The 12,637-nt window shown below is 55.6% G+C and overlaps 3 protein-coding genes across 3 annotated transcripts; 1 reads left to right on the forward strand and 2 right to left on the reverse strand.

Moving 5' to 3' along the window:
* Positions 1–65: 65 nt before the first annotated feature.
* On the reverse strand, positions 66–4,067 carry BU26DRAFT_550085 (uncharacterized protein). Its single transcript, XM_033832036.1, has 6 exons — positions 3,686–4,067; positions 3,469–3,608; positions 3,015–3,248; positions 1,787–2,812; positions 1,283–1,720; positions 66–1,228 (listed from the first exon to the last, which is right to left on the reverse strand). The coding sequence occupies exons 1-6, from the start codon at positions 3,705–3,707 to the stop codon at positions 356–358; spliced, it is 2,733 nt and encodes a 910-aa protein (XP_033684719.1). The 5' UTR covers positions 3,708–4,067; the 3' UTR covers positions 66–355.
* A 2,439-nt stretch (positions 4,068–6,506) lies between these two features.
* On the forward strand, positions 6,507–8,738 carry BU26DRAFT_288298 (uncharacterized protein). Its single transcript, XM_033821597.1, has 2 exons — positions 6,507–6,764; positions 6,860–8,738. Exons 1-2 carry the CDS (start codon positions 6,700–6,702, stop codon positions 8,313–8,315), a joined length of 1,521 nt encoding a protein of 506 aa, XP_033684720.1. The 5' UTR covers positions 6,507–6,699; the 3' UTR covers positions 8,316–8,738.
* Positions 8,653–10,778, reverse strand: BU26DRAFT_288217 (phosphoribosyl pyrophosphokinase). The gene is made up of 7 exons (XM_033821596.1): positions 10,577–10,778; positions 10,480–10,528; positions 10,366–10,429; positions 10,260–10,312; positions 9,477–10,208; positions 9,101–9,424; positions 8,653–9,047 (listed from the first exon to the last, which is right to left on the reverse strand). The coding sequence occupies exons 1-7, from the start codon at positions 10,621–10,623 to the stop codon at positions 8,991–8,993; spliced, it is 1,326 nt and encodes a 441-aa protein (XP_033684721.1). The 5' UTR covers positions 10,624–10,778; the 3' UTR covers positions 8,653–8,990.
* Positions 10,779–12,637: the final 1,859 nt, after the last annotated feature.

A 12,637-nucleotide genomic window follows, 5' to 3' on the forward strand; every position in this document is an offset into this window, starting at 1 on the left:
TGTGGCGCCGTAAGCCAAGCCTTCAAGCCCCACAGCCTCACGGAAGTCACAACATCACATCTAGCCGCAAAAGGATTAATTACTGTGGCCGCCGTCCTTTGGGAGGGCTAGCTGCTCAGACATCACATCAACCCTCTTTCTCCTCAACACTATATGTTAGCGACGAAAAGCCACCTGTTTCAGGCCCCTGTACGGGTCACCTGACCCCCCCCTCAACAGGTGTATATATAGGGCCTTCTGCCGCCCCTACTTCTCAATACAGAGCTCCTTTTCTCCCTGAAACTATATAACACCTCGACGTATCGGTCTTGACACGCTGCTGTACACCTGTTCCTGACCTTCAACTACCCTATACTCAAGAGCTACCACTGTTCGGCTTCTTCTTATGTACAGGCCCATGCCCACCACGCAATCGCTCTGGCCCTCCAGACAAGTCCCTGCTCATCGACCCATCCCTCCTGCTCCGTTTGGGATCCGGTGGTCCTTGGCTGATGGCACGTTGTTGACCTGCTGAAGGCGGATACGCTGGCCAGCTTCTCTTGCGCATTGAACGACAACTTCCCCTGGAGGCCGAGACGGCATCACGCTCCCCATCTCCCCCGACTTGGTCGCCACCAAGGAGGTGGTCAGCGACTAAGAATGCGTCATCCTCCTCTTCCTGCGTGTCCTCCTCTTCCTGCGTGTCCTCCTCTTCCTGCGTGTCCTCCTCTTCCTGCGTGTCCTCCTCTTCCTGCGTGTTCTCCTCTTCCTGCGTGTCCTCCTCGGCCTGGGCGGCCTCAACAGTGCCGCGTTCTGTAGCCTGGCTGCCGTCGCTGCTCGCGAAGCTTGCTCCCTCAGGGCCTCCAGGGCCCCACAGCAAGCCATCCACCGTGCTTCCCTGCGGCACGACCTCAGTGGTTTCTAGAACCTGGCTCTGCCGAGTTTCAGCGCCTGGGGCTTCTGGCCACTCCCATTCTTCTTCTTCAGCATCAGTCACGCTGCCGCTGTCGCTATTCTCGTCGAGACCCTCAGATCCCGCAACGGACTGGGCGCCGATAATGGAGAAGGCCCTTGGCGTAGCTGTGCCTTCGTCATCTGACTCGTTGGCCATGCTTTGCAAGAGCTTCGCCGCCCCGGTAGTGACATAATCTGCTGACGACCTCTTGTCCGGGTCTTCAACCAGCATGCTGTCGATGATGAGGTAGAGAAGCTCGCTGCCTTGCTTGTAGTAGCTGTCGTTGACATGACTCTGTAACGCGCGTATCTAGGCCACGGATTCTGTTCTCCACTCTTCCTCGTACACCGGGAGCCCACACTCCAGCGAAGCGACGACAGCGCCGAGAGACCAGATGTCAACGGCCACGCTGTACGTATCCTCGGCAGCGCCAACCGGATCAGCGACCTTAGTATAAATCTCTGGGGCTGCCCACAACAGCGTACCGCAGCATGTCTTCAGAATGTCCGCCGCTTTGGAGAGGCCGAAGTCGGCAAACTTGACGTAGATGCCATCCGCTCCCCTCCTATGAACAACGAGGATGTTCTCAGGCTTGATGTCACGGTGCCCGATCGAAGGGTTTCGATTGTGAAGATACTCCAGAGCCGAAGACAATTGGCAGAGCACCTGCGTATTCTCAAAGGTTGACAGGTTGGTGTAGCTGTCGAGCGAGCCGCCACGGATGTACTCGAATTCCAATTTTGGATAGGGAGAGAAGGTCGCATTTCGGAACGCAACGATATGTTCCTGAGATGTCGAGCATTAGCAATTAGCAGCTAGCAAACACAAGGATCCTGGGACGCCAGTGCTAACATGAGAAATACTCCGCATTATATCTGCCTCTTTTCTCCAAGTCGTCTCGCCAAAGGTGCGGCTTTTGATGAGATTTGGCAGCGGCTGCTTCACAACATACTCTTCTCTGGTCGTCAAATTCCATACGTACGTCACGACCCCATAAGCACCCTTGCCAATTTGCTTCTTGTAGAAGATCGGGCGGGAGCGGGGGCCCGTCGATGACGTCTGTTGTCCGCTGGGGAGTCGAGTGCCTTGAGCGCTCTGGATAATGAGAGAGGCGAACAGGTTCTCGGGGTCTCCCGTGCCCGTGCGGAATTTCTTCACCTTGTCGATGTACTCCGGAGAGGTGTAGTCGTGATTAGGCAGAATGACCTTGAACTGAAGCAGGTCTGTGATGTTGAGAATCGATGGTTTGCCGTTGGCAATGCTGGGGCCCACCAGGGGCCAGTCGAAGCTGGACAAGCGCTGCCCCTTCTCCCCATTGTAGGTAACTTTGGTCCCGCCCGTGGAGCCTAAGTCTCTTATTATTGGTAGGTTCTGATCGTCGAAGGTGATGGTGAAGTGATATTTGCTGACACCCGGCATGTCCTGGAGAGAGAAGTCGGCGTCGATGGTGCACCCGCCTACCACACCAACAGAGGTCCTCGCACCATGACTAAACAAGAACACGAGGCAATCAGTATTCTCGAACAGCCCGTACTCGACTGGGAGTTCCGTTCCAGCTCGTTCTTCTCGAGGGATGTCGCGTTGCTTGGGCGAATCGTGGCGGGCTGCGACGAATCGCAACTTGTTCTCTGGCTTGGCGGTCGCAAACGCTGCGCCGTCGAAACCCTCGCCCCTATGCGGCAACAGCCAGAGAATAACATCGCGAGGGTCAATCTCGTTCATCAGATCAAGGCCATGTGCGGAGGTGTCATGAGTGTTTAGTTGAATGGAGATAGAAGTCCAATGTACGCTTAGAAGAGTGAAGAGTGAGCGACAAAAGCCCCGCGCATGGCCAGACGGGCTCATGCAACCCCTAACCACAACCTGACGGATACCGACCTAAGCGCCGTGGCAAATCTTGGTGCCGCCAGCTTGCTACGGTCGACTGTGACGTAGCGTGTGGCTTTTTCCGTCCTCGTTAGCCACCACATGCACCTTGGTAGCGCAGGGCATACCCGGGGCTGTGGTTGTCCTCATTAAGCCCCTTTGGAAAGCGATATTGCCGAGGCCCCTCCTACTTATCTCCTTTCATGCAGCACACCTCTAACTGAAACAAGCCTCCTCGTTGGATCGAAGCGACTGAAGCTGAAGGCCGCTGGTCAACACGGTGCCTCCTGGCGTGGCCTGAGCAGGCGCCACCTTGTCTACCGCAGCGATCACCAGCGTTTCGGCTCCGATATCTACACCTCGATGATTTAAGCATGACAGGTGGGCTAGTAGTGGGCGGCCCGGTCCAATAACCCCTACGACCACTGCGTCTCGATGCATTATAGCACTTTGTGGCACTTAGCATACGAGTCTGCCTAACGGACTAGTATTCCCCAATCGACTAGTCCGTGTTTCGTACCAGTACACACATGTGTACCAGTCCGTGTAATTTACCAGTCCCGTATGGTGTTAAAGCAAGAGCTAATCTAGCTAGAGCGTCTAAGGTAATTTGGCGTGCATCTCCGTTCGTTAACCGCAGGTAACTATTAGCATTATTGACTACATACGTTACCTACACAACCACGTCTATATCGCGTATAAGCATATGCAATCGAATCCCCGTCTTTCCCATTACTAGATCTATCCGACCAGTCTACGCCCTCGAGCCTACGACGTCCGTCAGTCGCCGTCACGTCTTCCACACCCGCTAGCCATTAACAAGCCTTCCCTCCGTCATTCTCTCCTCTTCCTTAATTGTTGATGAAACCGCTGTATCCAGCATACGATCCGTCGAGCCCGTCGCCATATTTAGACGACGTTGGGGACGCTGGCGGTAACCCTGACACCTAGGAACCGACGGCGAGGGCACCAAACGCCCCCCTTGACACAGCAGCACAAGTTAAACAGGATAATAAAAACGCTGCAGAGCGTTCGGTAGGCTTTGAAAGACTTTATACTGGTCTAGGCGGGCTTTAAAGCGGGCAGACAAGACATCTAGTTGCGACATAAGAACTATAGCAGCTCAACGGACGGCATAGTAATTCCGGAAGTTTGCAAGAGTTTGCGGAGGCAAGAGTTTGGAAGACAGTGGGCACGCTGCCCCTAATTGGCCCAGGAGTTTCCGGAAGTTTGCCAGAGTTTGCAAGAGGTCGTGGGGGGTTGTAAGGGAGCGCGGAGGGTTACAGGAAGAAAAACGCGCCGGACGCGGTTGGGTCGCGCCTGCGCTAACGCAAGATCACGTGCTGTAGCGACTTTTGCACAGACTCCTGTTATCCTTGGTCAGCGTTTCAAATACGTCACCTACTAATGTTAGTAGCTTCTCTATAGATGAGTAAGCGGCTACGCTACTAAAAAATACATGTATTTCTATATAATTCTAGGTAATTATAATTCTACGCTTGGTCCAAATGTCCGCATTTACAATCAATCTTTTCAGAGCCACGGTACGCGTGCAGTAGGGCGTGATTAGGACGCGTTAGAGAGTGAACCGAGCCTTGGGTGCGTGAGGATACTTCAAGGTTAACTCAAGTCTCCATTAAGAGCGGGGAGACTAGGCTCCTAGCTGCTTCTATGAGTGTTCCATTCCACCGGCCGAGCTATATAACCTAGTGTTCGTACCTCTCTAGCCTTTTCCGCTTACTCGGGAGAAGAGAAGGACCTTTCGGTGGCAATAGGATTTCGGGTTGGACTGCGGCTGATGGTCAGGATTTGTACACGGCTTTCAACCATACCCATACCTACACCTACCAATAACAATGTGGCGTTCCCGGCCCGTTCGAGTTCTGACTGCCACAGTAGGCGGCCTGCGTCCAATCCGATCTCGCCTATAAACGTATCCGCCGCGAACCTCTGGCAAAGCCAGTTTCGCCCAGGCCTCAATATCCTACGCGCATCAGCCAACACCACGACCGGAGTGCGATCACTCGTACCTGATAAAGACTCATCTCGCAACCTGAAGAGGCAGATTGAAAGTCGAAAACTTAGTAACGCGATTCAGAGCTTGAACAGAGAGGTGAAGTCAACACATCCTGCAAAGATCAAACTCCTTTCTAAGAGTCCATTGCGCCCGTCACCCCGAAACGGTGAATCGAGCACTGCAACCGCGAGGGCGCCCACTTCCAACCAGGGCTAGTTGAAGACCCCGAGCTGACCAGTGATGATATATATGAGGTCGGGATGATTCTCGCTCATCCCTTCTCTGCACCAAAACCCACTCCGAAAACCGACGACGAAATCCTCGCCGTCCTGATCTCCTTGCAAACCTTCGAGGGGTACTGGGACCCATCCCCTGAACTTTTCGCCGCTATCGGGATTTCCGAAGCTGGGGCTGAGGAACAGTCTAGGGGCAGTGGGGCAGAGCAGAAGGTTTAGGTTGCTGCGCTTGTGGTGGCGTTCTTTGAGAACAGATTGCAGGCTTTGAGGGGGAGCTGCGAAGGCCGAGGAATTAGTCAGGAAGGCTAGGACGTTGGCTTGAGTGTTGGAGGGCTCGTAAAATAAACTGGATTATGAATTGGGCATACTAGATAGAAGGAGATATAGCATGAACAAAAATGGTTAGGCGGGAGTGGGCCGGGAAAGGCTGGGTTCTTTGGAATGGTATCTTAGGGTAGTCAATATAAGCATTCTTTCAGTACGCCAAGCTGTTCTATCCGTCGACAGACCAGGAGCCTGACCAAAGGGAGACTCCTGCGATAAGACACGATTGTGAGGATCGAGCTGAATGCAGGGGCTAGGCCGGGCTACCACGGTTGCGAGCTGCAAGGGGCCTGACGCGGCCATAATCGTATGAGGAGAGGCACTCGAGGCAGTGAAACCTACTTCTCCTCAGCTCTCTGCAGCACCTTTGCCGTCGTCCAGGAACGGCTTTGGGGCGGGCGAAGTGCCAGGGTGCTTATCGCGTACTCGGGAGCAGTTGTACTCGGGAGCAGTCCGTCTTCCGCATTCTCTTCCGGGCTCGGAACGGCAGTCCGCCTCCCACAGGATCCTCCGCTTAGCCATCGGACTCCAGCATTCAGCGCATGCACGTCCTCACCGCCGGCTCCAGCTCTTGACCGCCCTGCTTTGCCCTCTTCCCTCTGCCTCGTCGCCCCCAGCGCTCACGAGCACAAGCAGCCTCGCTTTGCCCGCAAACCCGCGCAAAGTGGGCGCAAACAGGGCTTTAAAACACCCCACCCCACCCCTTTGCACAGTCCACCTCCACAGCGTTCCCGTTCCGGCCGTGACAGACGGACGGCGCGCCCAAAAGCAACTTCGCATGGCGATCCCACAATCCCGCGGCCGTGGTATCATGCAAGCCTCCCACCAACGTGCGGCATCGCTTATTGGCCCGATAGCGGCTGTTCAAGCCTCAATGTACAACGCAGCTACGGCTTCCCCACGCGGGTCTTGCTGCAATCATGGCACCATGGATGACGGCCTTCCGAGAGGTCCAGATAAGCGTTGCAGTAGTAGTGGGTGACGCGCCCCAGACGCAAGCCCTGCGATGCTGTATGTGGGCTGGACTCGGCTTAGGCTGGATCTGTGTATCTCTTCTTCTCGTTGGGTCCTCTCTGCGCTGTTTCTTCTTCTCTCCTCTCTTTCGTCACTCTGTTGTTGACGGCTTCTTTCCACCCCGCAGTCTTCTCCGGACCTCGAATTGATTGCACCTAGGCTATCTCTAGATGCGCTTCTAACATGCGCCTTGCCGTACCGAAACATGTCCCTCCGCACCTTCACGCATCCGGCCTGCACTGAACACCGCACCGATAAGGGAAAGGATTAAGAATTGAGGAAGAACGGCGGGTTCGCCGTGCCCGACCATGAGGTTTGACGTCGAGTCATGGATCTGGTACACGTTCGCCGTCGGAATCATCGTCGCAAGGCTGTATGTGTAACCGCTCGTCTCTTGTCGCACAGACACCGTTCGTGCGAGGCCGATGTCACACGGGATGAACCGCGTGCTAACCATCCCTACCCCAGGATTTCACGCTCGTTGCTCTTCGGTTCTCCCAAGGGACTTCAATATGACGACTACATTATGGGGATTTTTGTTACGACCTGCTATACTGTCTTGATCGTAATGTGCAATATCGAAGCCAAGTCCCAATCGAACCTCCTCCCGCCCGGTTTCGACGTCAACAGCCTCACCACCCAGGAGATTCAAGACCGTGAATACGGAAGTAAAATCGTCGTCGTGGTCGAACAGATGCAAATTGCCGTCATATGGGCCTGCAAAGCCACTCTCCTCATCCTCTATGACCGCCTCACGCACATGGTTCAAAGCAAAGAGAACGCCCTCATCAAGCTGCTCGCCGTTTACGTTGCCCTCGGCTTCGTCGCAATGGAGATCTTGTACTTCGCTGCGTGGTGCCGCCCCTTCAGCCAGTACTGGGCCGTGCCTACCAAGTCCTCGCAATGCAACGCGCTCATCAACCACCGCATCACAAACGCCGTCTTCAACATCTCCTCCGACATCATCATGCTCTGCATCGCGCTACCAATGTTCATTCGCTCTCTGCTCCCGCTGAAACGCAAACTCATCCTCTGCTGTATCTTCTCCCTGGGCATCTTCGTCATCCTCGCCGCCGTGCTCAACAAATACTACAGTTTCACAAGGGCCTACGAACCGACATGGATCTTCTGGTATTGCCGCGAGTCTTCCACTGCTATCCTGGTCGCCAACCTCCCCTTTACTTGGACCCTCCTCCGCAAACTCTTCAACCTGGGTGCTTTCGACGCGAACCACCCTCCGCCACCTACATACCACTCCTCCCGCACAGCCGGCGGCCGCAGAACTGCCCGTGCACACACGCACCATACAAGTGGCGGTGGCGGGGGCAGCGCAGAAAAACATCTTCCCCACAGCGGCAGCAACCACAGCGCAAGCAAAGAATCCCGCTCAATGAGCCTCATTGGCTCCATATGCGCCGCGAAAGAAGGCGGCAAAGGCGACCTCAGCGACAACAGCCAGCACTCTGAAAACGGGCTCCTACCTCAGGCCGTTCAACGCCACGACTTCGCCGCCAACGTCGTCGACATCGACATGCAAGATATCGACCTCGAACGCGGCATATCTCCCACCTCCCATCCACACCCTGACCACGAGCACGAACATCATCACCTCGCCCCTCGACCCATATCACCCGTCCCCTCACACAGAAACACACACAAGCGCCTCAGCGCCGACGGCACGGGCGGTTTCTACACCCCCAACCAGAGCCACCCGACTTCCCCTCGACGCGCCCATCTCGCACCCCGCTCCCGCGAATCTAGCATAGCGAGTGCGAACAGGCGGCCCATGAGTCCCTCGCCATCCGTGGGAAGCCATGGCGCGCCGAGCGTGACGGCGCCTCATGCACAAGCGCATCACGCCGCGGGAGCCGGAGGCGGCAGAAGTGCAAGAGATAGGAAGATGAGGGCAAGGATGAGCAAGTAATTTCCCCCACTCCCCTATTGCGAGCAGCGGAGCGAGTATCTCTTTTGTTCTTTCGAGTGACTAGCGGCGACGGCGTTACGGGTTATGATGATCACGACTAAGATACCTTGGGTGGGGCTGCATTTGGCGTTTGTCTGCAATGGACAATTGGGTCAGAGGGTGGGATATCGATTGTTGGTAATGAGGTACACTTTGTATATAGCTAGTCTAACTTAGACGGCAAGAGGACAGCGTAGGTCTGCCGCCTCTACAAATTCTAAACGCGTCGATTCAAATCATGTCCGTCCCTTTTTCCACGCCAACTGGACATTTGCGCCTCCCTAACGCCGCCCAATGACGCGTTGAGCGTTATGCAGACATGCAAGGTGCGTACTCTCATCCTGCTCCTCAGCAGTCAATGCAAGAAAAAACAAACAGCACAGTCGCATTTGCTTGATAGAAACACGACGACTTTTTCTACACAGCAGCCCCACCAACTTGCTCTCTAGGTATATCTCAGGTTTTCTATGCTCCGGCAGCAGGGGAAATGATCAAGGCATGGCATTATGGGCTGGGAAAGGACCGTTCCTTCCAGTAAGACCGGATGATGTGTATGCAGGGGGATATGGGAATAAAGATGGAAAGACATGTGAGGGTGCCCAACTATCCAAAGAGCAGATTCTGACCCGCAGAGGATTAGCTGTAGTCGAAAAGCACGCTGATGCTCTCTCCGTGGTGCACGCGTCGGATGGCCTGGTTGTTCTGTCAGTCTCGAAGCTCACCGTGAAAGAGGTGGATCAGCCTACCTCAGCGAAGACGTTGCCGACTTCGAGCACCTCGAGCTTGGAACACCGCCGCTTGTGGTCCGTCTGATCGACGGTATTCGTCACGACAACCTTGTCCAGCGCGCTGGCATTGATGCGGTCGATGGCGTCGCCGCTCAGAATGCCGTGCGTGATAAGCGCATACACCTTCGTGGCGCCCTCTTTCTTCAGCAGCTTCGCGGCTCGCGTAATTGTGTTCGAAGTGTCGGCCAAATCATCGATGAGGATCGCGGTGCGGTCGGCGACGTCTCCGACCAGCATCATGGTGGCATTCTGGCGATCGGTGATTTGGGTAGGCCGGCGCTCCTGTGTGCATGATTAGCTACTGCCCGAGGGCAGATTTGTCAAGTCAACGGACCTTGTGGATCAGCGCAAAGGGCATTCCAAGCGCATCGGCAATGGCTGTGGCTCGCTTTGCGCCTCCGGCATCCGGGCTCACAATCACTGCTTGCTGGTAGTCTGGGATCTGGAATTGTATGTATTTGCGGAGGAGATGGCGGCCGTAGAGGTTGTCGACGGGAATGTCGAAGAAGCCCTGGTATTGCGGATCGTGGAGGTCCATGGTAATGACGTGGTCCGCGCCTGCACAGGTGAGGAGATCTGCGATGAGTGTGCCGGCCTGCGCGACCCATTGCTTGTAGCCCGGCTGGGGCTCGAACTGCGGCGGCTTTGTCGTGGGCTTTGTTATCCCGTTGACGCCGTTGACGCCATTATGGTTGACGTAGCTCTTCTCCGACTTGTCCGACTTGCCGTCTGAGTGTCTCGAGTCCAATGTATCGCTGCGCTTCACCGGGCTCATGGGTGCCGCGTCGCCATTGCGCTCGTCCTTCATCTTCAAGCGCCCGAGCTGGCGGTCGAGGGTTGCGGTGCCATTGGACAGACCTGCGCTCTCCTGCTGTCCCGGGTATGGCGTCTGAGGTCTGCTGTCGAATGTGTATGTGCCCTGCCGGCTGTGTTGAGTTGGGATTTTCGAGAGCGGCGCGCCGGTCTTGTTGTACGGGATGTCGCTCTGGCGGGAGTACGGAAAGAGAGGGAGCACTGCAGTTATCCGCTTTGCGGAGGCTGTTCTGCAGGCTGATATGCAGATCATCTGTGGTGCAAGTCAGAATTTTCCTCTCCATATCAGCCGTCAGGAACGTACCAACTCCATGAGGTGATCATTCACCTTGCCTCCTCCGCTCTGAAGTATGAAGACTTGGATCGCAAGTCAGCGCTCATCCAGGTATCAAGCATACAATGATCCTAACCATCCTTCCCTCTCACGCTCTCCTCGATTTCGACTCGGGTCTCGCCGACGGCGAACTTGGCAAGCTTCAAGGATTAGCCGTGCGCAGCGAGCTACGACGATTGAAGGGCCTTACAAGAACCTTCGCCGGCGGTATTCCCAGATGGTTACATATCGTCGCGGTGCTTGCGCTGCTCAGCATGGCATTGAACAAAGTTTTGGCGGCCGCTTACAGCTCGGGGTGCGACGAGCCTCCGATCACCACGATGTTGCGGACCATGACGACGGTGGGTGGGGCGCTTGATCAGTTGCGCTCGCAGGGTCGCAAACCGCAGTTGGGGCGGGTGCAGCGTCGTCGGGCGCTCTGCAGTAGGGTCAGACAAAGGGAGCTGGTCGCCGTTGGCGGGCGGAGGTGCGGTCCTTCACGTATTCGGTGGCATGGTGGATGTGAAATTGCTTGTCATCGGGCGAAGTTTTCTACCAAGGACCCCGGCGCCCGCCTCGGCTTGCTTTCTTTGCGCAGCCGAGCCACGCGCGAATTAAGCTTTGGAGCACGACATCAAATCACCGTCTGCAGCTCTGAATAAGCGCTACGAACGCTTGTTCGCCAGATCTTGCATCTCGCATCTGCTGTCTAGACTTCCATAAAGCGCCGCCAGGATCAAGGGAAATCTGAGTATGCGGATCGGTGAGGCAAGCACGAGCATGCCGAGATCGGCGGCGCCGACCGAGTCACGTGCTGGCCTTCTCTCCAGTCTGAACACAAACTCCCCCAGATGTGGAACCATGCCCCGAGTTAAACTCTCATAGCATCGTGCAAGAAATATCATTCAGGGTTGTCTATCATCTGCCTGTTGTACATTATATTGCTCCTCTTTCTCTTCTTCGTACTCGATCAACTCCCTCTCTTCCTATCCATACCCTCTCCGCGCGCCAACATCTGGGGCTAGCAGGCTACGGGGACATCGTGGCTTCTGACTGACCCGAAGATAGATCTACTGAGATGTTCGAATGCCTTCCTCGGACCTTTGGCCATCTTGAAGGGCATCGCTTCAACTCTCGCCTTGCCTTCTTCGACACCCCTCGTACGTTCTTGACCAGCACTCCCTAGCCGAGCTCGGTAACCAGCTATTACCAAAGCCCATAGCCCTCTCAACAATTGATAGCTCACAGACGGTCGAATAAGCCTCATACAGCCCGACCTCTCGCCCTTAATCTTCATAGCATACCATCCTCCCACTTGCCCTCGTCCTTCTTCTTCCCTTGTCCCTGCCCAGGCGTAAACAACTCTGCACTCAGCACCAACACCGCCGGCACGACAGCCAACGCATCCACAGTCCCACTTCTCTTGCCCCTACTCAAATTCATCGCCGCCGCCACATCCTTACTCTTCACCTCCTTCCTAATCCTCGGCCATTCTTCCTCTCGTTTACCAGCAGACGAGCTCGAGGAGCTTCTACGGTGGTGGAATGGCGATAGAGAATGCAGTGTGTGGGCCCGTGGGCGTGATTTGGCTGAGGTGGACGCGGGTTTTTGCTTTGGGAGGGGCGGGAGCGGGATGTTGATCTCGGTGTAGAGGGGTTCTTCGTATTTGGGCAGTGGGGAGGCGAAGGGAGAAGCCTCGAGCTCTGGAGTCGATGGTGCGAGCGGTGTGGTTGGTGATGCCGGCGCCCAGGATGTCTGTGGAAGCGGATCGGTTTGTGGAGTCGCGGGAATCATTGAACTCCACCCTGGTATTGCTTGCACAGTTGGATCCATTTGTAGCTTCGGAGTTCGAAGACGACGAGTGTTGTTGCTTTGTACGCTGGGGGTTGCCTAGCTGTTGCGTATGACTTTCGCGCGACTCAGCCCCTCCAAGGCTCCTTCCTTCTCACTTGGTGCCACCGGCGGGAAAACCAGGACCCGAGCACTCCAGCTCAGGTCTCAATTCCTTCTCTTCTTCTTTGGAATAAGAATGGCTGCTCGAAATGGCGGCACGCTCGTCTCTTTCTTATCGCACGGCTCAATTCAAATCTCGGGGATCGAAACTTCCGCAAACGGCTCCTCGCGACGCGTCCAGCAACCCACGCTATATACCCAGCGCATACGGCCAGCTGATCACCATCTCAATAAGCCACCGCTCGGCTCGCTCAGCCGCCGCCCGATGGAATGCGGACAAAAGTTCGCATCATTCGGCGCCGCTCCTGCCGGTCAGACGCGAGCTGTATTGGTTCGGGTTTGAGGCGGTGAGGCGCAGCATCTTGCGTAAGGGGGTTTCCTTGCCGGCTTATGAGTATTGAGCATGCGAGGGGCAC

The sequence above is a fragment of the Trematosphaeria pertusa genome (assembly GCF_010094035.1).
Source record: "Trematosphaeria pertusa strain CBS 122368 unplaced genomic scaffold BU26scaffold_6, whole genome shotgun sequence".
NCBI lineage: Eukaryota > Fungi > Ascomycota > Dothideomycetes > Pleosporales > Trematosphaeriaceae > Trematosphaeria > Trematosphaeria pertusa.